The 21,696-nt window shown below is 42.7% G+C and overlaps 2 protein-coding genes across 6 annotated transcripts in view; one reads left to right on the plus strand and one right to left on the minus strand.

Annotated features, from left to right (window-relative positions):
• Window positions 1-4,349, minus strand: part of FIG4 (FIG4 phosphoinositide 5-phosphatase) — a 279,940-nt gene extending 275,591 nt beyond the window's left edge. The window contains exon 1 of the mRNA XM_072141804.1: window positions 4,150-4,349. The gene's annotated coding sequence lies outside the window, so the exon portion shown is untranslated. The remainder of the gene's footprint in view (window positions 1-4,149) is intronic.
• Window positions 1-21,696, plus strand: part of AK9 (adenylate kinase 9) — a 106,367-nt gene that overhangs the window by 14,578 nt on the left and 70,093 nt on the right. For 4 of the 5 annotated variants that reach the window (XM_072141799.1, XM_072141798.1, XM_072141801.1 and 1 more), the window contains exons 9-14: window positions 4,960-5,034; window positions 7,284-7,385; window positions 7,674-7,813; window positions 7,895-8,075; window positions 8,946-9,090; window positions 17,773-17,844. In XM_072141799.1, coding sequence (XP_071997900.1) covers window positions 4,960-5,034; window positions 7,284-7,385; window positions 7,674-7,813; window positions 7,895-8,075; window positions 8,946-9,090; window positions 17,773-17,844 — 715 coding nt within the window. Of the gene's footprint in view, window positions 1-4,475; window positions 4,635-4,959; window positions 5,035-7,283; window positions 7,386-7,673; window positions 7,814-7,894; window positions 8,076-8,945; window positions 9,091-17,772; window positions 17,845-21,696 lie in introns of those variants that run through there. The other variant, XM_072141800.1, reaches the window with a different exon arrangement.

Below are 21,696 nucleotides of genomic sequence, written 5' to 3' on the forward strand. Positions count from 1 at the left end.
GAGAAGCTTTATCCTGGACTAGTCCTCTCTGGGAATGTGGAAGTCCTGAAACAACAAGTACTTTTAGGACAGTTTTTGAGGAACCAGGAAAAGTTTCATCTGCTTCATCTGCATCAGGACAGACTCCCTGTGACTCGCCTTGAGAAGCCCTCTGTATAAGGCAGACGTTTTCCAAAGAAGGTTGAGTTTGTCACTGAACCCCTGTCACTGAAAATAGGGGACGTGCACTCATATAGCATCTGGTTTTTCATTCTGCCCAATTCCGTGGACCAAATTCAGCTGGGCCTCCCCTGGTTCCGATGCCATTCCCCAGTCTTCAATTGGGACACCGGTGAAGTCCTGCAATGGGGTACTTGCTGCCAGAGGAACTGTATGCCTAAGGTCCTTCCTGTTTGTTCTATGAGCAATGAGTTGCTACCTGACCTGCATCCATAGTATGCTGCCTATGTGAGACTCTCCCACCACATTGTTCCGTATGACTGTCTGATAGATCTGATGCCTGGAACTTTTCCTCCTTGTGGACAGGTTTGCCCTCTGTCTCTGCCAGAGATTCTGGCCGTGTCTGCTTATATAAGAAGCTGGGCTTTTCTTTGTATAGATGAAGTATGGTTCTCTTCGGGCTTGTATAGATAAACATGGTTTGAATAAGATCACCATCAAGGATAAGTATCTCTTATCTCTGAACTCTTTGATAGGTTTGGTGGAGTGAAAGTCTTCAACACCAGAGACCGTTGTTTATATATATATATATATCCTTCATGACTGCCATACAGCTTGTTGAAGTAAATAAGGTCTGCCACACAGGGGATCTGGCCACGTGCTGTAGGCGAATGATGTAGATGGAGGAATAACGGAGCTCAACAGGCATGTGTAAAACTCTGCAAAATTCCTAATTGTGGGTGGGACAAACCCTTTAAGCCTGTAAGCTCTGTACCTGGTGTTCGCCAGATAACAGACGGAATTACACAGGATGGGTTAATTAAGAGAAAGTTGAAGTTGAGGTTAGAGAATGTGATAGGCCTTAAAAAGCCTAGAAACTTTGGAAGTTGGATATTAGTCTGATAGTATAAAGTATGGCATTCCAGAGAATTGGTGCAGCTCGGGAAAAGTCCTAGAAACGTGAGTGGGAGCTATGAATTAAAGAAGGTATTTAGAGAAGGTGGTCTAATCGAATGGCGCACTCTGGTATTGGTAAAAGATTTTTATTGATAATCGATTTTTGAGGTCTTTAAGTCACAACGCGTTTCGGGGCGCAGGGACCCCTTTATCAAAATACATATGAGAATGAATAATTAAATTCATAAATTAATAATTTATGAATTTAATTATTCATTCTCATATGTATTTTTTAGATATATCTTTGTTACAAACATCTCAAAAAGATATTTTTAATATTATCTAATTTTTACAATTATCTTTTTTCAACTTATGCCCATAATTTCGAACTATCACTTATATTTTATCAATTCTTTGTTTCCATCACCATTACTGTACTTAGTCTTTTCCACTTGATAAAGGGGTCCCTGCGCCACGAAACGCGTTGTGACTTAAAGACCTCAAAAATCGATTATCAATAAAAATCTTTTACCAATACCCCAGAGTGCGCCATTCGATTAGACCACCTTCTCTAAATACCCACTATATTTCCTGTATCGTTTTTGGCAAACGACAGACAGGAGATTTCTATCTGCAAAATCTGATCGTAGTGTTGTGCCTACCCTTAGCACAACCACACACGGTGAGCACATTTTCTCTTATACACTGTGACTATTTTCAAAAAAGGTGTCACACTATTAGCGCTCTCTCCCTGTCCTTCCTTGCCATTCTCTACCCCATGAATTAAAGAAGGGAATAATCTAAGATCACTAGCAGAACAAATAGCATGGCTTTGGTGATATACAGAGATGAGAGAGGAGAGATAGGGAGGTGTGGAATAGACTGTAAGAATTTGTATTATGGCTAGAAAAAAGCAGCTAGGAAAAGAAAAAAAAGTGGCCATCATTACTTTAAGAATTGTAGGGCAGGCGGTCTGAAAAATTGGGAACAAGCAGAAGAGACTTATTTGGGCTAAAGAATACAAGGAATAGACATTAGACCAGTGGAAATCTGTGCTTTGGTCCGATGGATCTAAAGTTGAGATCTTTGGTTCCAATCACAATGGGGCAGATTTACTTACCCGGTCCATTCGCGATCCAGCGGCGCGTCCTCTGCGCTGGATTCGGCTCCGGCCGGGATTCATTAAGGTAGTTCCTCCGCCGTCCACCAGGTGGCGCTGCTGCGCTGAAAAGCATCGGAATACACTGGAGTTCACCGAGCCGGGCTGAGTGAAGATAAGTGCAAGCTCCGTGGCAGCTTTTTTTTTTTTTTTTTTTTTTAAATGCGGCGGTTTTTCAGAATCCGTCGGGTTTTCGTTGGGCCACGCCCCCGATTTCCGTTGCGTGCAATTCAGGGGAAATCGGCGCAAATCGGAAATATTCGGGTAACACGTCGGGAAACCGCGAATCGGGCCCTTAATAAATGACCCCCATTGTCTATAAGTGATGCAGAAAAGGTGAACGAATAGACTCTACATGCCTAGTTCCCACAGGGACTGTTGGAAGACCATTTCAGGTGACCATCTCTTGAAGCTCATCAAAAGAATGCAAAGAGTATGTAAAGCAGTATTTAAAGCAAAAGGTAGCTACTTTGAAGAACCTAGAATATAAGATATGTTTTCAATTGTTTAGCACAATTTTGATAGGTATATAATTCATATTAATTCATCGTTTTGATGCCTTCAGTGTGAATCTACAATTTTATAGTCTTGAAAATACAGAAAACTCTTTGAATGAGAAGGTATATATTTATATTTTTGTTAAACTTTTTTGACCACTGCCGCGGAAACCTCACGTTACGTTTTCGATGTATTCAACTTAATAAAGTATCATTTATGGGCAACGGCCAGTCTGGAGGCATCCATGTAGCATTGGACAGAAACACAAGTCTGGTTGCTGCATTAAGAAGAGACAGGACTTTTCCACACTAGCCACCACAGTGTCTGCACCCTAATTACTACTGTCTGCACCCTTTTGATTAATGTGGTGAAAGTTGTCATGTTGCTGGCATCAGGGCCGGCTCCAGGTTTCAGTGGGCCCCTGGGTGATAGAGCCTCAGTGGGCCCCTTAACAGTGAACTCATGTGGTGGCATGACCCTGGCAGCTGAGCTCAGACACAGTAAAAGACAATCATATTTCAATTACATCGGCAACAAGGATGCCGTCGCTGATGTAATTAAATTTTCTGATCAGGAGCGTAATGGGCTCCATAGCAGACTATTTCCTTAAAAACACATGCATGTTTTTACACAATCACAATCATTTTTACACTCATATACGTGTCTACAGATTTATACACACATACAGTATATACACATCAAATTTACAACATACACACAGATATACAGCATATACACACACACATCCTGTATGTACAGCATATATATGCACGAATCCCATATATACAGCATACACACCAAATATATATACAACATACACACACATCCAGGATATACAGCATATATACATACACATCCAATATATACACACAGCACATACGCAGATATACACATGCATCCAGTATATACAACACATACGCAGACATACAGCATATATAGACACGCATCCACTATACACAACACATACGCACAGATATACAGCATATATACACACGCATCCAGTATATACAGCACATACGCACACATATACAGCATATATACACACGCATCCAGTATATACAGCACATACGCACAGATATACAGCATATATAGACACGCATCCAGTATACACAACAAATACGCACAGATATACAGCATATATACATACACATCCAGTATATACAGCACATACGCACAGATATACAGCATATATACACACACATCCAGTATATACAGCACATACGCACAGATATACATCATATATACATACACATCCAGTATATACAGCACATACGCACAGATATACAGCATATATACACCATACACAGCATATATACACACATCCAGTATACACAACAGATATACAGCATAAATACACAAAAAAACACATATACAGCACATATACACAAAAACACATACAGTATACATGCATTTACATATGTAGCAATTATACTTACCCCAGCTGGATGTCGCTCGGTCGGAACGTGGTGGCAGGATCAGGAAGAAGGTGGACAGCGCTGTGAGGTGCTAGGACGGGCCAGGCCGGGCACAAGTCGGACGGGACGCGAGGTGTGCGGGCTGCCGTGGCGCGAGGTGTGCGGCCCGGGCCTGAGGCAAAGCGCGCAGGCCGGGCAGGGCGCACGGCGCGCAGGCCGGGCCTGACGCATGGCTCAGGACGCGACACGTCACAAGAGAGGTGGGTTGGGCAGGGCAGAGGGCCCGCCCCACTACCTCTCCGCCCGCCCCACTACCTCTCCGCCCGCCCCACTACCTCTCCGCCCACTTGACCGACCTGCGGGCAAGTAGCAGATTGTGGTGGGCCCCTTTTGGAGCTCCGGGGCCCCGGCACTTGCCCGGGTCAGCCGGGTGCTGACGCCGGGCCTGGCTGGCATGTAGCTCCTGTCCTGTACTTGCACACTGAATAAAGGATAAAGACAGATTGGTGAGTGCTGCATCTTTTTATTTATTGGTTTTTACACTAGTGCATCTTTCCATTCTGTGTTTTTCATGTATACTGTGCAGACGGAGGCAAAGGATGCCTCCGGCTGCCAGCATGTATCGTGTGTATGCTCATCGTATAGCTTTCCTGGAACACACAAAAAAAGAGATGTGAATGTAGGTTTGTAGTTTGTTTGAAAGTCAGTGACAATTTAAACTGAGCGTTTTTGTTTTTTTTCTCATTTTAACAAATAGGATGTTTGCTATTGAACTGTAGTGTAAGGGGACTGGAGTGTAGAATTTTAACATATTTTTTGTCTGTTAAACAGGATCTTATGATTGATCATGACCCTCAATATCTCATAGAGATTGATGGAAATAAGAAATCAGAAGAACTCTTTGAAGTAAGTTTCTACCATTCTATTTTAAATAATTAGAACCACATTTTTCCCAAAAGAAAGGCGCAAGTCCACTTTTTTGTCCGTTGCACTGCATTCAGAATTTTTGTTCCAGCTCCCAAGAATATTGTACAGAATATTAAATGGTACTACTAGGAAGTACAATTTGTTCTAAAGAAAACAAGCCCTCATACCGCTCTGGCAATGGACAAATAAAAAAGTTATAGTTCTTGAAATGGGGAAGTAATGAAAAAGATGTTGCAGCATTAAGTTAAGCTCCAAAACAAGTATCAGTTTTCCATGTTTTTTATTTTTCATCTATTTTATTTTTTATATATTGAATTTTTTCATATTCCACCAAAACACAAATAGCACTTACTCCCTAATTTTTATTAATATAAACCTGTATGCACACCATGACAGTATAGCCTGTCAGCTCTCTCCATACAGGGCTAGTGTCAGCTGTATTACACAGCTGACACCTGCCTTTATCTACCCTCATCAGTGCTGGCACCAATCTCGTCAGTTAATCTGTTAAGTGCCTCGGTCAAACCGGCCCATGGCACTTAACAGTGCTACAGGTGGGCACTGCCGTCTTGGATTGACAATCAGCACCACTCCATTATATCATTGAAGGGCACAGATTGGTTGTCATGACTGCCTGGAGCCACATAGAGACTCTTAGGCCTCTCAGCCTCATAGAGACTGTTAGCCTGACCACTGACAGTATGCCAAATTCAAACCGCTAGAGATCAGTGGTAAGTTACAGTTGTATTGCAGTATGTTTTAGGAGCAATCCGACAACCTAAGGTTACAGTACTCTAAAGGGCCTGAAATAATAGTATATAATAATATATAATGACATTTAAAAAGAATAATAATAAAAATTAAAGATTTCAAATTACCCACCTTTCCCTAGAATACATGTTATTTTTTGTACAAAAGATTTCAATTCTTTTATGCTATACATAATTTAACCTACTGTATATATATTGGGTATCCATGTGGTCATACCAACACAAAAAATATAGGGGAGGCGTTATTCAGAGCACACAAGAAAATGCAGTTTGTGTTTTTTGTCCATTTCATGGCATTTGGAATTTTTCCAGCTTCTCAGTACACTTCACGGAATATTAAATACTGTACTGACACTAGGAAGTACAATATGTATAGTACAATATATAGTACAAACATTTCTATATACGTAAAAAACTAAAAAAGTTTAGGCTTTTGGAATGTTGAGAGTGAAAAACAAAATTGTGAAAATTGAGTCCCATAGGGGTGCAGAAACGGGCTGTAAACTTTTCCATGTTAGTGGCCTGTTTTTTTTCGTTTGGGAAGAAATGGAAGGGGGAGGTTAAGCAGACTACTGCAATACACACACAGGAATAGGTCAAGCTCTATATTTCATGGTGCAGCTGCCAGGCTCGGTGTGCAAAACATCTCTATGGGGAACGTGAGCCAGCTGCAATTTGTGTGACTATCTCACATATCCAAATACAGCCGTCTGCATGAGGCCTTAAAGAGAAGCCGTCATGCAAAATAACCCCCCTAATCTAAATAGATTTTCATAAACTGCCATTAGAAAGCATTGCCTCTATCCCTTCATTGTGCAATGAGGTCCTAAAGCTGTATGCAAATGACCTGTGAAATGTCCAATGAGTCATTAGCATATTCAAGCTGTCCAGCTTATTCATGAGTGGGAGGCACAGCCACACCCCCAGTGCTTGGCTGACAGCCTGTATAATGGTGTAAGGTATAATGGTGTAATGGCTGCTCCATGTGCTTTCTGGTGGCCACGCCCCCTGCAGCCTGTGTGTGTATAGGAGAGATACAACAGCTCCAGGCAGCCATGTTATAGCAGAACATGTCAGGTACTTGTGTAGCTGATGTCTGTGTCTCTGTGTATTAGGAGGAGAGCATGTCCGCAGATACACTTACTATGCAGGAGTACAGGGGTAACAGGAATGACATCACTGCCTCTGACCATGTGACCAGCCTCATTTACATAATAAAGAATAGATGATTTTATAATGATTCATGTATAAAATAACGAGATAAAGGCTGTGATGAGATCCTTGTGAGCTGCTCCAACAGGTAGAGGTGACAGGACTAGTGACAGAGACCTGATGACAGGTGTCCTTTGGAGCTTCATTATAGTTTGTGCTCCTTAAACCCTTGAATTACGTGTTGCCTGCATAATTTTTAAAGGTCTATAAAATAATTCCAACTGCACTTGTGTTTACTTGTTTCAGTCTGTACTATCCCGTCTGGAGGCTTTGGACCTTCGTCATGGAGCTGTTGTGATGAAACTTCACGGCGCTGAGGAAGAGGAGTCAGTAGAAAGTCTGGAAGGTGTAAGTAACTAATTAACTTACCCCTGCCATAAATAATGCAATTTTTTATTCATAGAATTTACTTTATAGCCAGAACAAAAAAACGTGGTTAAAAAAAAGTTAACTGAATAAATAATGGTGATAAAAGAAATAGAAACTTAAAGAGGTCCTGCACTGATGCACAAGCCTTACTCCATTATCCTCCAGGGGACTGTTGCTGTTTCTTCTTTACTACTTGTAAAAACAGAAAAGTAGATAAATGGATTTGCTACAAATGTAATGTTTCATTCCCTTACAATGTTTGAGCAGGATGAACTAATGAGGACGCTATCATCCTACCGCATGATGGCGCCTAAATACAGATGGCGTAGAAGCAGATGGGGTACATACTGTCCTGTGGCCTTAAAAGAGGGATACATTAAGAAAGGACTGGCAGAATTTGCTGTTAGGTACATTTTGTTTTACAAATTACACTCATTCATTATATTGATATATTGCACACTTATATTATATTATTTATGTATTTTTAGTTTTCTAGATAAAATGTATGTCCTGTCTTCTGAGGAATCTTTGATGAAGTTCATACAGAATCCTCGCCCATATCTGCTTCCTCCAATGCCACTGCCTCCTTGCAAGGTGGCTGTTCTGGGACCAAAATTCTCAGGGAAGACCACGCTCTGCAACTTGATAGCCAACAAATACTCAGGAAAGGTACCTATAATTTGCACTCATATGTGATAACATAGCTTCTTCTTCAAAAGTCATGAGTGCTAGTCCTATAGTTACAGGCACACTGCAGGTACTTTCATTCAGATGCTGCAGAACCTCAGAAAAGCACAATTTTTTCATGTTCTTTCACATGCTGCATTTTGACATTTTAGAGAATGTCTAACAATATTCCTTCTTCTGAAAAACAACATGATGGAAAATGACAGAACTTTTATTCACTATTCAACTGGATGGTGCATGCTACATGAGCCCATAAAAAGTAATAGGTAAAAGTTGTAGGTCTTAGAATCTGATGATCAAAAACAGATTTCACTGAAAAAAAAATTATTAAAACATTACAGAGAAACCTGGCCAAACGACCATGATTTAGAAGGCCACTTTCTCATCTAGAACAAAATAATTTTTCTCTCTTTCTCTTAGTAGAAACTGCAAGACCTCATACATCTTTGTCTACAGTAAAATAAAAATGTGTAAGGGCTTTTTGATAGACTATTTTTATGGGGTTAATTAACCAAAAATAAAAAATCATGTAGTTAACCCCAGATGTGTACACTTATAACAGATATTCGTATTTGGCAGATTTGTTGCGAAAACTTTATGACTGAACATTGGTTTTACACATTTCAGACAATCACAGAAATTTTTGAAAATCTTTTGTATTAATATTTAATATTTTAATCAAAAAATATCTGTTTCTTCCTGACTACAGAGTTTTACATTTGTAAAAAAAAAAGAGAATAATATACTTGCCAAGTTGTTGATCTTATTTTACTTATGATGCAAAAAATATTTGAACTTATCCTTATAAATCCTCAGTTATCCTTTATATTTATCCACATAAATATTTTGTAGGTATTTGATATGTCTGTGCTTATTATACCATATATCGAAGAAGCTAAACAAAATGCCTTGGTAAAAGCTTCTGAAGAGGCCACAGAAAAAGCAATAGAAGCTGTTAAACAAAAGTTACAGCACGATAAATTATTGAAAGCACAAGGTAAGAATTAATTATATTTTTTTTTTACTTTTTAAATTGTTTATAGAGGTATTCCCATTATGACGCATTATGACTAGAGATGAGCGAACATGCTCGTCCGAGCTTGATGCTCGGTCGAGCATTAGGGTACTCGAAACTGCTCGTTACTCGGACGAATACTTCGCCCGCTCGAGAAAATGGCAGCTCCCGCCGTTTTGCTTTTTGGCGGCCAGAAACAGAGCCAATCACAAGCCAGGAGACTCTGCACTCCACCCAGCATGACGTGGTACCCTTACACGTCGATAGCAGTGGTTGGCTGGCCAGATCAGGTGACCCTGGGATAGACTAGCCGCTGGCCGCGCTGCTCGGATCATTCTGTCTCTGGATGCCGCTAGGGAGAGAGCTGCTGCTGGTCAGGGAAAGCGTTAGGGTGTTCTATTAGCTTACTGTTAGGCAGGAGTGATTCTCAAAGAACCCAACAGCCCTTCTTAGGGCTACAATAACGTTCTACTTTTTTTATTTTAATTTGCATCTTTTACCATTTTGTGAGGAATTAGCAGGGGGACTTGCTACCGTTGTGTTTAGCTCTTAGTGGCACACATATCCATAGCAAAGACCGAAGTGGGAAAATTCAGTAGGGGTTGGATTTCTATTAGGCAATAACTCAGTGTCATCTCATCTGGCATAGTAGTGTGCTTCCTTTGATACTTGGCTAGAAAATAGCCATAGGAGAATACAAACAGCTTCTTGAAGCCTACAGTAGCGTTCTATATATTTGATTTCTGGTTGATCTGCTGGTGGCTGTAGTTTCTGCAGTGCATGTACTTACCAATTCTGAGCAATTTGTAGTGAGACTTGCGACCGCTGTGTTCTGCGCTTAGTGGCGCACATATCCATAGCAAAGGCCGAAGTGGCAAAATTCAATAGGGGTTGGATTTCTATTAGGCAATAACTCAGTGTCATCTCATCTGGCATAGTAGTGTGCTTCCTTTGATACTTGGCTAGAAAATAGCCATAGGAGAATACAAACAGCTTCTTGAAGCCTACAGTAGCGTTCTATATATTTGATTTCTGGTTGATCTGCTGGTGGCTGTAGTTTCTGCAGTGCATGTACTTGCCAATTCTGAGCAATTTGTAGTGAGACTTGCGACCGCTGTGTTCTGCGCTTAGTGGCGCACATATCCATAGCAAAGGCCGAAGTGGCAAAATTCAGTAGGGGTTGGATTTCTATTAGGCAATAACTCAGTGTCATCTCATCTGGCATAGTAGTGTGCTTCCTTTGATACTTGGCTAGAAAATAGCCATAGGAGAATACAAACAGCTTCTTGAAGCCTACAGTAGCGTTCTATATATTTGATTTCTGGTTGATCTGCTGGTGGCTGTAGTTTCTGCAGTGCATGTACTTGCCAATTCTGAGCAATTTGTAGTGAGACTTGCGACCGCTGTGTTCTGCGCTTAGTGGCGCACATATCCATAGCAAAGGCCGAAGTGGCAAAATTCAGTAGGGGTTGGATTTCTATTAGGCAATAACTCAGTGTCATCTCATCTGGCATAGTAGTGTGCTTCCTTTGATACTTGGCTAGAAAATAGCCAGAGGAGAATACAAACAGCTTCTTGAAGCCTACAGTAGCGTTCTATATATTTGATTTCTGGTTGATCTGCTGGTGGCTGTAGTTTCTGCAGTGCATGTACTTGCCAATTCTGAGCAATTTGTAGTGAGACTTGCGACCGCTGTGTTCTGCGCTTAGTGGCGCACATATCCATAGCAAAGGCCGAAGTGGCAAAATTCAGTAGGGGTTGGATTTCTATTAGGCAATAACTCAGTGTCATCTCATCTGGCATAGTAGTGTGCTTCCTTTGATACTTGGCTAGAAAATAGCCATAGCAATAGGATAGGATTGTTTGGTTTTAAAAACTCAAAAAAAAACAAAAAACACAAAAAAAAAAAAAAACACAAAAAAACACCAAAAAAAACAAAAAGAAGTAAAAAAAAAAAAAAAGTTATAACTCTCATTTTAAAAATGTTTAACCCGAGGGCTAGGGGTAGAGGACGAGGGCGGGGACGTGGGCGTCCAACTACTGCAGGGGTCAGAGGCCGTGGTCCTGGGCGGGGTGAGACACCACCTGCTGATGAGGGAGCAGGGGAACGCCGCAGAGCTACACTCCCTAGGTTCATGTCTGAAGTTACTGGGACTCGTGGTAGAGCACTGTTGAGGCCAGAACAGTGCGAACAGGTGATGTCGTGGATTGCTGACAATGCTTCGAGCAATTTGTCCACCACCAGTCAGTCTTCCACGCAGTCCACCCATGTCACCGAAATCCCCACTCCTCCAGCTCCTGCACCTCAGCCTCCTCCCCCCCAGTCTGCCCCCTCCCAGGAAAATTTGGCATTTGAACCGGCATACTCTGAGGAACTGTTTTCTGGACCCTTCCCACAGTCACAAACCACTTGTCCGGTTGCTGCTGAGCAATTTTCCGATGCCCAGGTTTTCCACCAGTCACAGTCTGTGGGTGATGATGACCTTCTTGACGTAGTGGAAGTGTGTAAAGAGGTGTCCGACGATGAGGAGACACGGTTGTCAGACAGTGGGGAAGTTGTTGTCAGGGCAGGAAGTCCGAGGGGGGAGCAGACTGAGGGATCGGAGGATGATGAGGTGACAGACCCAAGCTGGGTTGAGAGGCCGGGTGAACACAGTGCTTCTGAGACGGAGGAGAGTCCTCGACCTGAACAGGTTGGAAGAGGCAGTGGTGGGGCCAGACGGAGAGGCAGGGCCAGAGCTGGTGCATCAGCGCCACTGTCAACTAGTGAAGCTCCCGTGGTGAGGGCTCTTGCGGCGAGGGCTAGATCTTCAGAAGTGTGGAGGTTCTTTAAGGAAACACCGGATGACCGACGGACTGTGGTGTGCAACATTTGCCAAACCAGGCTCAGCAGGGGTTCCACCACTACTAGCTTAACTACCACCAGTATGCGCAGGCATATGAATGCTAAGCACCCCACTCAGTGGCAACAAGCCCGTTCACCTCCGGCCGTGCACACCACTGCTCCTTCCCCTGTGTCAGCTGCTAGTCAGCCCCCTGCCCAGGACCCTGGCACAAAAACCCCATCGTCGCCTCCACGATCCTCCACAGCATCCACCAGCGTTCAGCTCTCCATACCCCAGATGCTGGAGCGGAAACGCAAATATAGTGCAACCCACCCGCACGCCCAAACCCTTAATGTGCACATCTCCAGATTGCTTAGCCTGGAGATGCTGCCCTATAGGCTAGTAGAGACCGAGGCCTTTCGCAACCTCATGGCGGCGGCCGCCCCTCGGTATTCGGTCCCCAGCCGCCACTACTTTTCCCGATGTGCCGTCCCAGCCCTGCACCAGCACGTGTCAGACAACATCATCCGTGCCCTGACCAACGCCGTTTCTGACAAGGTCCACCTGACCACGGACACGTGGACGAGTGCTGCCGGGCAGGGCCACTATATATCGCTGACGGCACATTGGGTTAACTTGGTGGAGGCTGGGACCGAGTCTGACCCTGGGGCTGCTCATATACTGCCGACGCCGAGGATTGCGGGGCCTACCTCGGTCCAGGTGTTTCAGGCCTACTATGCCTCCTCCTCCTCCCACCCCTCCTCCACCTCCTCCTCCGAACTACCATCCGTGGGCACGGCGCCATCAGTCGGTAGCTCTAGGCACAGCAGCAGTGCCGTCGCTAAGCGACAGCAGGCGGTGCTCAAACTGCTGAGCCTAGGCGACAAAAGGCACACCGCCCAAGAGCTATTACAGGGCATCACGGCGCAGACTGATCTGTGGCTGGCACCGCTGAACCTCAAGCCGGGAATGGTTGTGTGTGACAACGGCCGTAACCTGGTGGCGGCTCTGCAACTCGGCAGACTGACACATGTGCCATGCCTGGCCCATGTGTTAAATCTGATAGTGCAGCGTTTCCTCAAGACATACCCCAATCTGTCTGATTTGCTCACGAAGGTGCGCCGCATCTGTGCGCATTTCAGGAAGTCCAGCACAGATGCTGCCACTCTCAGGGCAGCGCAGCGCCGCCTCCAACTGCCCGCTCACCGACTGTTGTGCGACGTGCCCACGAGGTGGAATTCAACACTGACCATGTTATCCAGAGTTTACCAGCAGCGCAGAGCGATTGTAGACTGCCAGATGTCAACTTCCACCAGAACTGGTAGTCAGGTCAGTCAGCTTCCTCAAGTCTACAATGAGGAGTGGACGTGGATGTCTGATATCTGTCAGGTGCTGAGTAACTTTGAGGAGTCAACACAGATGGTCAGTGGCGATGCCGCCATCATCAGCCTCACCATCCCGCTGCTTGGCCTGTTGAAAAACTCTCTGGTCAGCATGAAGTCGGAAGCTTTGCGCTCGTCACAAGAGACGGGGGAAGAATATTCCCTTGTTGATAGCCAAAGCACCCTGAGGTCTGTTTCTCAGCGCATATCGGAGGAGGTGGAGGTGGAGGAGGATGAGGAGGAAGAGGAGGAGAATGTTGGCGAGACACAAGAGGGGACCATTGTTGAGTCCTTCACTGTTCAGCGTGTATGGGCAGAAGAAGAGGAGTTGGAGGAGTTGGAGGAGGAGGAAATGGACAGTCAGGCCAGTGAGGGGAGTGAATTCTTACGCGTTGGTACTCTGGCGCATATGGCAGATTTCATGCTAGGCTGCCTATCCCGTGACCCTCGCGTTCAAAGAATTTATTCCAGCACCGATTACTGGGTGTTCACTCTCCTGGACCCACGGTACAAGCAAAATCTTCCCACTCTCATCCCTGGAGAGGAAAGGAGTGTGAGAATGCATGAATACCAGCAGGCCCTGGTGCACAAGCTGAAACAGTATTTCCCTTCTGACAGCGCTAGCGGCAGAGTGCGTAGTTCTGCGGGACAAGTAGCGAGGGAGAGTAGGCGAGCAGGCAGCTTGTCCAGCACTGGCAAGGGTACGCTTTACAAGGCTTTTGCCAGCTTTATGTCACCCCAGCAAGACACTGTCACCTGTCCCCAGTCTCGGCAGAGTAGGGCTGATCTTTACAGAAAGATGGTGAGGGAGTACGTAGCTGACCATACCATCGTCCTAAATGATCACACAGCTCCCTACAACTACTGGGTTTCAAAGCTGGACATGTGGCACGAACTGGCGCTGTACGCCTTGGAGGTTCTTGCCTGCCCTGCCGCTAGCGTCTTGTCCGAGCGGGTTTTCAGTGCAGCTGGTGGCATCATCACCGATAAGCGTACACGCCTGTCGACTGACAGCGCTGACAGGCTGACGCTTATTAAAATGAATAAAGGCTGGATTTCTCAGAATTTCCAATCTCCACCAGGTGAAGGAAGCTCAACCTGAATAATTGATCCACTCCTCCTCCTCCTCCTCATTTTCCTCCTTCTCCTCCTCTTTGTACAGTAAAGCAGAGGAAAATGGCTATTTTTTGACAGGGCCCACTGGCTCTTGCTATAGTACTTCATGCATTTAATTTTTCTGGAGGGCCACCTACCCGGTCCTCTGTTTGAAACAATTTTTGTGAGTGCCACATACAGGCACTCAATCTATTCCATTTTTCTGGAGGGCCACCTACCCGGTCCTCTGTTTTAAAAAATTTTTGGGACTGCCACATACAGGCACTCAATCTATTCCATTTTACTGCAGGGCCACCTACCTGCTCCTCTGGTTTGAACAATTTTTGGGACTGCCACATACAGGCACTCAATCTATTCCATTTTACTGCAGGGCCACCTACCTGCTCCTCTGGTTTGAACAATTTTTGGGACTGCCACATACAGGCACTCAATCTATTCCATTTTACTGGAGGGCCACCTACCTGCTCCTCTGGTTTGAAACATTTTTGGGACTGCCACATACAGGCACTCAATCTATCCCATTTTACTGGAGGGCCACCTACCTGCTCCTCTGGTTTGAAAAATGTTTGGGACTGCCACATACAGGCACTATCCAAATTAAATTGTCTCCATAGCAGCCTCCACACGTTGTCTCCATTGCTACCTCCAAAAGTCGTCCATATAGCTGCCTCCATACATCGTCCCTTTATCAAACGAGGTGTGTCAGGCAGAAATTTGGGTTGTTTTCATGGATTCCACATCAAAGTTGTTAACTTTGTCGCCACCCTGCTGTGTTATCCACAAAATATACTGGCAAACTTTTACCATTTAGGGATATTATTTCAGCGCTTCTTGCGCATCTGTTTACATTCCCCTCACCCGGCATATCCTAAACTTATAAGAACGCTACTACACTTGATCTTATACAAAAGGTTCTTAGAAGTGCTGTTTGGGGAGTAGCCTAGAGACAGGGGCTTGGATTGGCGAAAGCTCGCCTGGCAGCGGAACGCCAGCTCCATGCGCATCATGCGCTTCTTGCGCATCTGTTTACATTCCCCTCACCCGCCATATCCCAAACTTATAAGAACGCTACTACACTTAACTTGGTGCAGGCTGGGACCGAGTCTGACCCTGGGGCTGGTCATATACTGCCGACGCAGAGAATTGCGGGGCCTACCTCGGTCCAGGTCTCAAAGGCCTACTATACCTCCTCCCACCCCTCCTCCACCTCCTCCTCCTCCGAATTACCATCCGTGGGCATGGCGCCATCAGTCGGTAGCTCTAGGCACAGCAGCAGTGCCGTCGCTAAGCGACAGCAGGCGGTGCTGAAACTGCTGAGCCTAGGCGATAAAAGGCACACCGCCCAAGAGCTATTACAGGGCATTCCACATCAAAGTTGTTAACTTTGTCGCCACCCTGCTGTGTAATCCCCAAAATATACTTGCAAACTTTTACCATTTAGGGATATTATTTCAGCGCTTCTTGCGCATCTGTTTACATTCCCCTCACCCGCCATATCCTAAACTTATAAGAACGCTACTACACTTGATCTTATACAAAAGGTTCTTAGAAGTGCTGTTTGGGGAGTAGCCTATAGACAGGGGCTTGGATTGGCGAAAGCTCGCCTGGCAGCGGAGCGCCAGCTCCATGCCAAGATCCAACTAACATAGTTTTAACTGCAGCACCTTTAATCTACTACTAGTTCACTGCCTCCATACATGGTCCCCTTATCAAACGAGCTGTGTCAGGCAGAATTTTGGGTTGTTTTCATGGCTTCCATGTTAACTTTGTCGCCACCCTGCTGTGTAATCCACAAAATATACTGGCAAACTTTTATCATGTACCGATATTATTTGAGCGCTTCTTGCTCACCTCCTTTGGTTCCTCTCTGCCACCCATTGGTTTGAAGCCTGAGTCCATTTAGGGTATGTCGCCATGACACTCTCTAGCCTGCTGCCGCTGCCTCTGCATGCCGTCCCCTATAGTGTCAGGGTCAATTATTGGATGTTTTAGATGCTATCTAGCTTCATTCTGTCACTCTGTCATGGCCATGCTGTTGCCCATAATTTTGGCATAATGGTGCGATTATGCAGCCTCAGAGGCATCCATGCATGCTGCCCCTGCTGTTTCCTGTCCATTTCCGTGGTGTTTCCATCCTTTTCTGAGGTTCCCAGGTGTTTGGCCAAGCTTCCCTGTGCAGAGCCTTGGTCCCCTTGAAAAATGCTCGAGTCTCCCATTGACTTCAATGGGGTTCGTTATTCGAGACGAGCACTCGAGCATCGGGAAAAGTTCGTCTCGAATAACGAGTACCCGAGCATTTTAGTGTTCGCTCATCTCTAATTATGACTTATATGTGCATTATGATGCCGTTAAGGATGTTTGAAAAGGGTTCAGGAGCTGGGCATTTTTCATACATCCACTGCTCACAATCTGTTCCCATGACAGCCTGGAGTCTGTGTGAGGCTGTCTGTGTCATTGTTATAGATCTATCGCATATTCTCCATATACTTCAATACTGTAGTATTGCAGTATATGATAGTTCCTATCTTAAAAGAAGTAAAATAAGTTAAAAAAAATAATCTAAAAATTCAAATCACCCTTCTTTCATCAGAACTGATATAGAAATAAATAAATAAAATCATAAACATGTTAGGTATCACCCAAATGTCCCGATTATTAAAATATAAAAACTGTATTCCTGGCAATAAACCCTGTAATGGAAAATATTGCCCAAATGTCCTAAACGCCACTTTTTCGCCATTTTGCAACACATTAAAAATTTTGTAAAAAGTGATCAAAAGGACATACAGTCCTCAAAATGGGAGCACTAAAAACATCATCTCATTCCACAAAAAATTACATTTTACATTTTTCATTTTTTTAAATCTATAGATATTTATATTATTTGGAGCGTACATTGAAAGCAAACGGAGATCGGTGAGCGCGGTGCTAGGCAATTTCCGTCAGCTCCATGCAGATTAATGGAGCAGAACGGTGATGCGCGGTTGTCTGCTCCATTAGTCTGACGGAGCAACGAGGGGTCTGACTGAGCTACGTGGGACCCCATCGGACCTCTCGTTTTCATGATCAGTGGGGGTTTCATCACTGCGACCTCAACTGATCAACAAGTTATGCCCTATCCGGTGTTTAAGCCACAAAACTGCATCCATTTTGGTAATAAAAGAGTCAAGTGTGGCAAACTGTATTTTAGACAGTTTTTGTCTCAATTTGGCACAGGTGTATATTGTAAACTGTCCTATTTGAGTTGTAATTTGCGTTTGGTATAGAAAATCCCCCTACTTTAGTATTTGTTCAATAAATAAATGTATCATAAATCACCATTATTTTCATACTTATCATAGAGGCTCAGAAAGAAACAGAAGAAGAACCTGCTGAAGTATCAAGTCAGGTAGATGAAGAGTACAGTGAGAAAGGTAATTTCCAGGGCATTCTCATGCTGTAGAATTTTGTTATGTAGTGTCATGGTTAATATCAAATGTTATAGGTGATATGTTATTATTAAGAATGAAAGGGGTTGGCCACTTTTCAATAAATCTCTTCCTGTATGTACCTGCATTTTACCTGCATTGAGCTGGTGGCACATTGTAACAGATCATGTGCAAAATTGCCACTGCAGTATGGTAGTATATGGTAGGATCAATTAGATGCCCTAGAGATAAAGTTCCCTAAGTGGTTTTAAAAATAGTAAAAAAAAACAAACACTTTTTTGTCATTTGCAACTCATAGAAATGGGGAAAAGTCATCAAAAGGTTGTACCATCCAACAAATTGTATCAATGTAAATTGCATCACATCCTGCAAAAAATGACACCAAGCAAAGTATGAAAAAGTTAATAGTGTCAGAATATGGCAAAATAAAGAATTTTAAAAAATCTAATAAACCCCATATAAATTTGCTATATTTGGAATTGCATTGACCCAAAGAATAAATGGGATGTGTTATTTGGAACCTACAGTGAAAGCTGTAAAAACAAAGCCCACAAGAAAATGGTGCAGTAAATTTATATTCACATTCCCTTCATTTGGAATTTTTTTTCCGTTTTCCGTTTTTTTTCCATTAATTTCACATTCCCTTCATTTGGAATTTTTTTTTCCGTTAAATTTATATTCACATTCCCTTCACTTGAAATTTTTTTTCCGTTACCCAATACATGTAATGAAAAATGAAATTACGCCACTAAGAAGTACATTTTGAAAACCTGCCCTTATAAAGCTTTATACATGGAAAAAAATAAAACGTTTTGAATTTTTAAAGAAAGTGATAAAAAAATGGAAACACAAAATGCCTAGTTTCTCGAGATACATTGTGATAGATTGCGGGCTCCTATCCATTCTTTCAAATGCACTTGTCAGATTATTCTGTGTTGCTGATATTTAATTCAAATGAATTTGTGTTTTGTTGACTGAGTTTGGAGAATCATTAGATGTTTCTGTAGTTTTGGCCACAAAATTTTTTGATGGGATGATTTCTGTGGACTCGTGTTCTGTTTGTAGACATTGTTCTTGATTTCCTTTTTGTTCTTTTACCTTTTTTCATCTAAAAATGTAGTTTCACATTTGTGAGGTTTAAATTAGTATTTTAACACTTAAATAACGATTACGGTTGTTTTCTTAGAGGGGGCACAAAAACAAACATTTTAAGGTTTTTTGATAAACTTATTTTTTTTTATTGTAAAGCAGGTGTGAATCATCTACTGTTTTAGGCTTAGTAAAAGGCATCATAAAACCATTACATGTGAACACAGCCTTATGAAGGATTCACATTATAGTATAAGCCTATACCCAAACTCGGCTTATACTCAAGTAAAAAAATATAGGTTTTACCAGGTTTTTGTGGTAAAATTAGGGGCCTCGGCTTATACTTGGTTCGGCTTATACTCGAGTATATACAGTAGTTAAAAAGTCCCTGATTTACCAAAGAGGAATTAGTGAACTATGAATTTCACCGTTTTTTTTGTTCAACAAATTTTATTAGTGCTGAACACAAAAAAAATGTAAACATATAAATACAGATAATGGAATCAGCCAAGGTGTCAAATGTGGCTCACATTTTTAAACTATACAAAAGTATGATTAACATGGCAATAAAAGACCCCTTTATCTAACGCCATCTAAAGGACTAGTCTGCAACCTGTACAAAGAGAATAACATAATAACAAACTAAAATAACACTAGGTCCAGCAATTAAATCCAAACAGGGCTTTACACTCAATGGGAAACATTTGAGCTATCACACTCGATGTTCTATGAAACATCATCACACTTACATTTTACAAGAGATTATGTAACTCAGTTTGAGAAGAAGCTTTTAAGTAATTGGACCTAGCCCACATTTCCCTGTTTTTACGGAATTTATCCTGGCGGCCATGATTAAAGGACGAGGACCTTTCCATAATGTAAATATTGTTTACACTTCTTGTGAGCTCAGTGTAAGAAGAGTTCTTTGCGGATTTCCAGCGTGAAGCAATGAGTGTCATAGATGTAGTAGTGACATGGAAAATAACCTGTCTTTCTATATCCTCTTCCCAACACTTCAGGCATAGCAGATTGTCTTCATTTTTTAATCCCCAATTGCTCTGTAGATCCCATTCCTACTTTTAGCAAGATTAAAGAATTGTAATTCAAATACGGATTTGCTGGTTAAAGTTGGGTATGGATGAAACAAAGTGTCTAATCCTCAATTATTTACAAAAATTTTGTGTAGTAATCCCAAATGTAACCTGAATAAGTTTAATGGAAACAAGGAGCTATGTACTAAATATCTTTCCCATGGATGGGGCCAGTAGAGACAGTATTCAAATGGGAAGTTTTAAATGCCAATGCTATTTTTAGAATATCCCAATGCCATCACCCACAACTGAACTGCTATTGGGCAATCTATTAGAGCTTCATTTTCTATCTGTATCCAATGCTTAGTGGTTCCTTTAGCTAGCCAGTATCTGGGCTAAAATAGAAGCTTCATAATACCTAGTTTATTCAGAAAGTCCCAGTCTCCCTTTCGATTGATGTCTGCATAAGATATTGGCCTCTGTTCTAGGCCTGCTGTTCAACCATACATACTTATTTATAAGTTTCTGTATCTTAAAGGGGTTGTCCACTTTCTGTATCAGTTCCTTACTGTTATTGTAGATCTCCACTCTCTTTGCTTCTTTAGAAAGCTTCTAAGTTTACTTCCAGTGGATATAATCTGTCCATTGTTATGTGATAGGCATGCAGGTGAACAAGCTGTTACCCTCACACAGCTCCTATTACTCTCAATGATGATAACAGCTCACCCACCTGCATGTCCATCATCAGCATGGACAGATTCTTACCACTGGAAGTAAATAGAGAAGCTTACTATAGAAGGACCGCAAACAGAATTCTAGAAAACCATGAGGAATTGATACAGAAAGTGTATTGAAAAATTGTATAACTTTTTATTACTCATATATAATATCAATTATTTACTGAAAGTGGCCAACCCTTGTAAGCAGATATGACAGGGGGTAACTAGGAGAGGCAGGGCCCCATACCAGACTTCTAAATAGGGGCCCATAACCCCTCAGGAATTATGCACATCTTCCATTCTTTAGTGTATCAGGTCCAATGATAGGGCCCCCTGACAATGCGGGCCCCATAGCAGCTACTATGGTTGTTACCACTGTAGTTACGCCCCTGAGATATGACTTAAGTTAAGTGGATGGGAACATTCCTGAATACATATGTCAATTTTGGCAGAATCCTCATGTTTATGGTGGAAATTGAAATTGCAGTTCAATTTCAAGTGAGAGGGTAGAGTTTGCATAGTTGAGGTGAAATAGTTGGGAAGGGGGGAAAGCTGAATCTCTAAGTAGAGGATACGCCCTTCTAACCAAACAAATGGATAAGACATTTTTTTTATATTCATTCCCAAAAGTGACTTACTGGAATTCAGTTTATAGTAAAAGATTTTCTCAAACACAAGTGGTTGCATATAGGCAATAATAACGTTGCCAGCAAAAAGTCCTATTTTGTGATCTACTTTGCCCACTTTTATTCATAAATGCCGGGGGAAGATATAATAGCCTCTGCCAAGGGTTCAACCCACAGGGTAAAAATTTTGAGGGAGCTGACACACTTGACAGGTTTGTTGGGTGACAAGGGAATGGGGAATGGGGAATGGAATGGGGAATGGAGTGACATCCTGACATAGACACATATGCCAATGGAACAGTATAAAGGGCCATTATCCCTTTTATGGCATCTTCCAAGAATATAAGTAATATTAAGTAATATTCTGCAAAT

The sequence above is a fragment of the Engystomops pustulosus genome, chromosome 3, assembly GCF_040894005.1.
Source record: "Engystomops pustulosus chromosome 3, aEngPut4.maternal, whole genome shotgun sequence".
Lineage (NCBI taxonomy): Eukaryota > Metazoa > Chordata > Amphibia > Anura > Leptodactylidae > Engystomops > Engystomops pustulosus.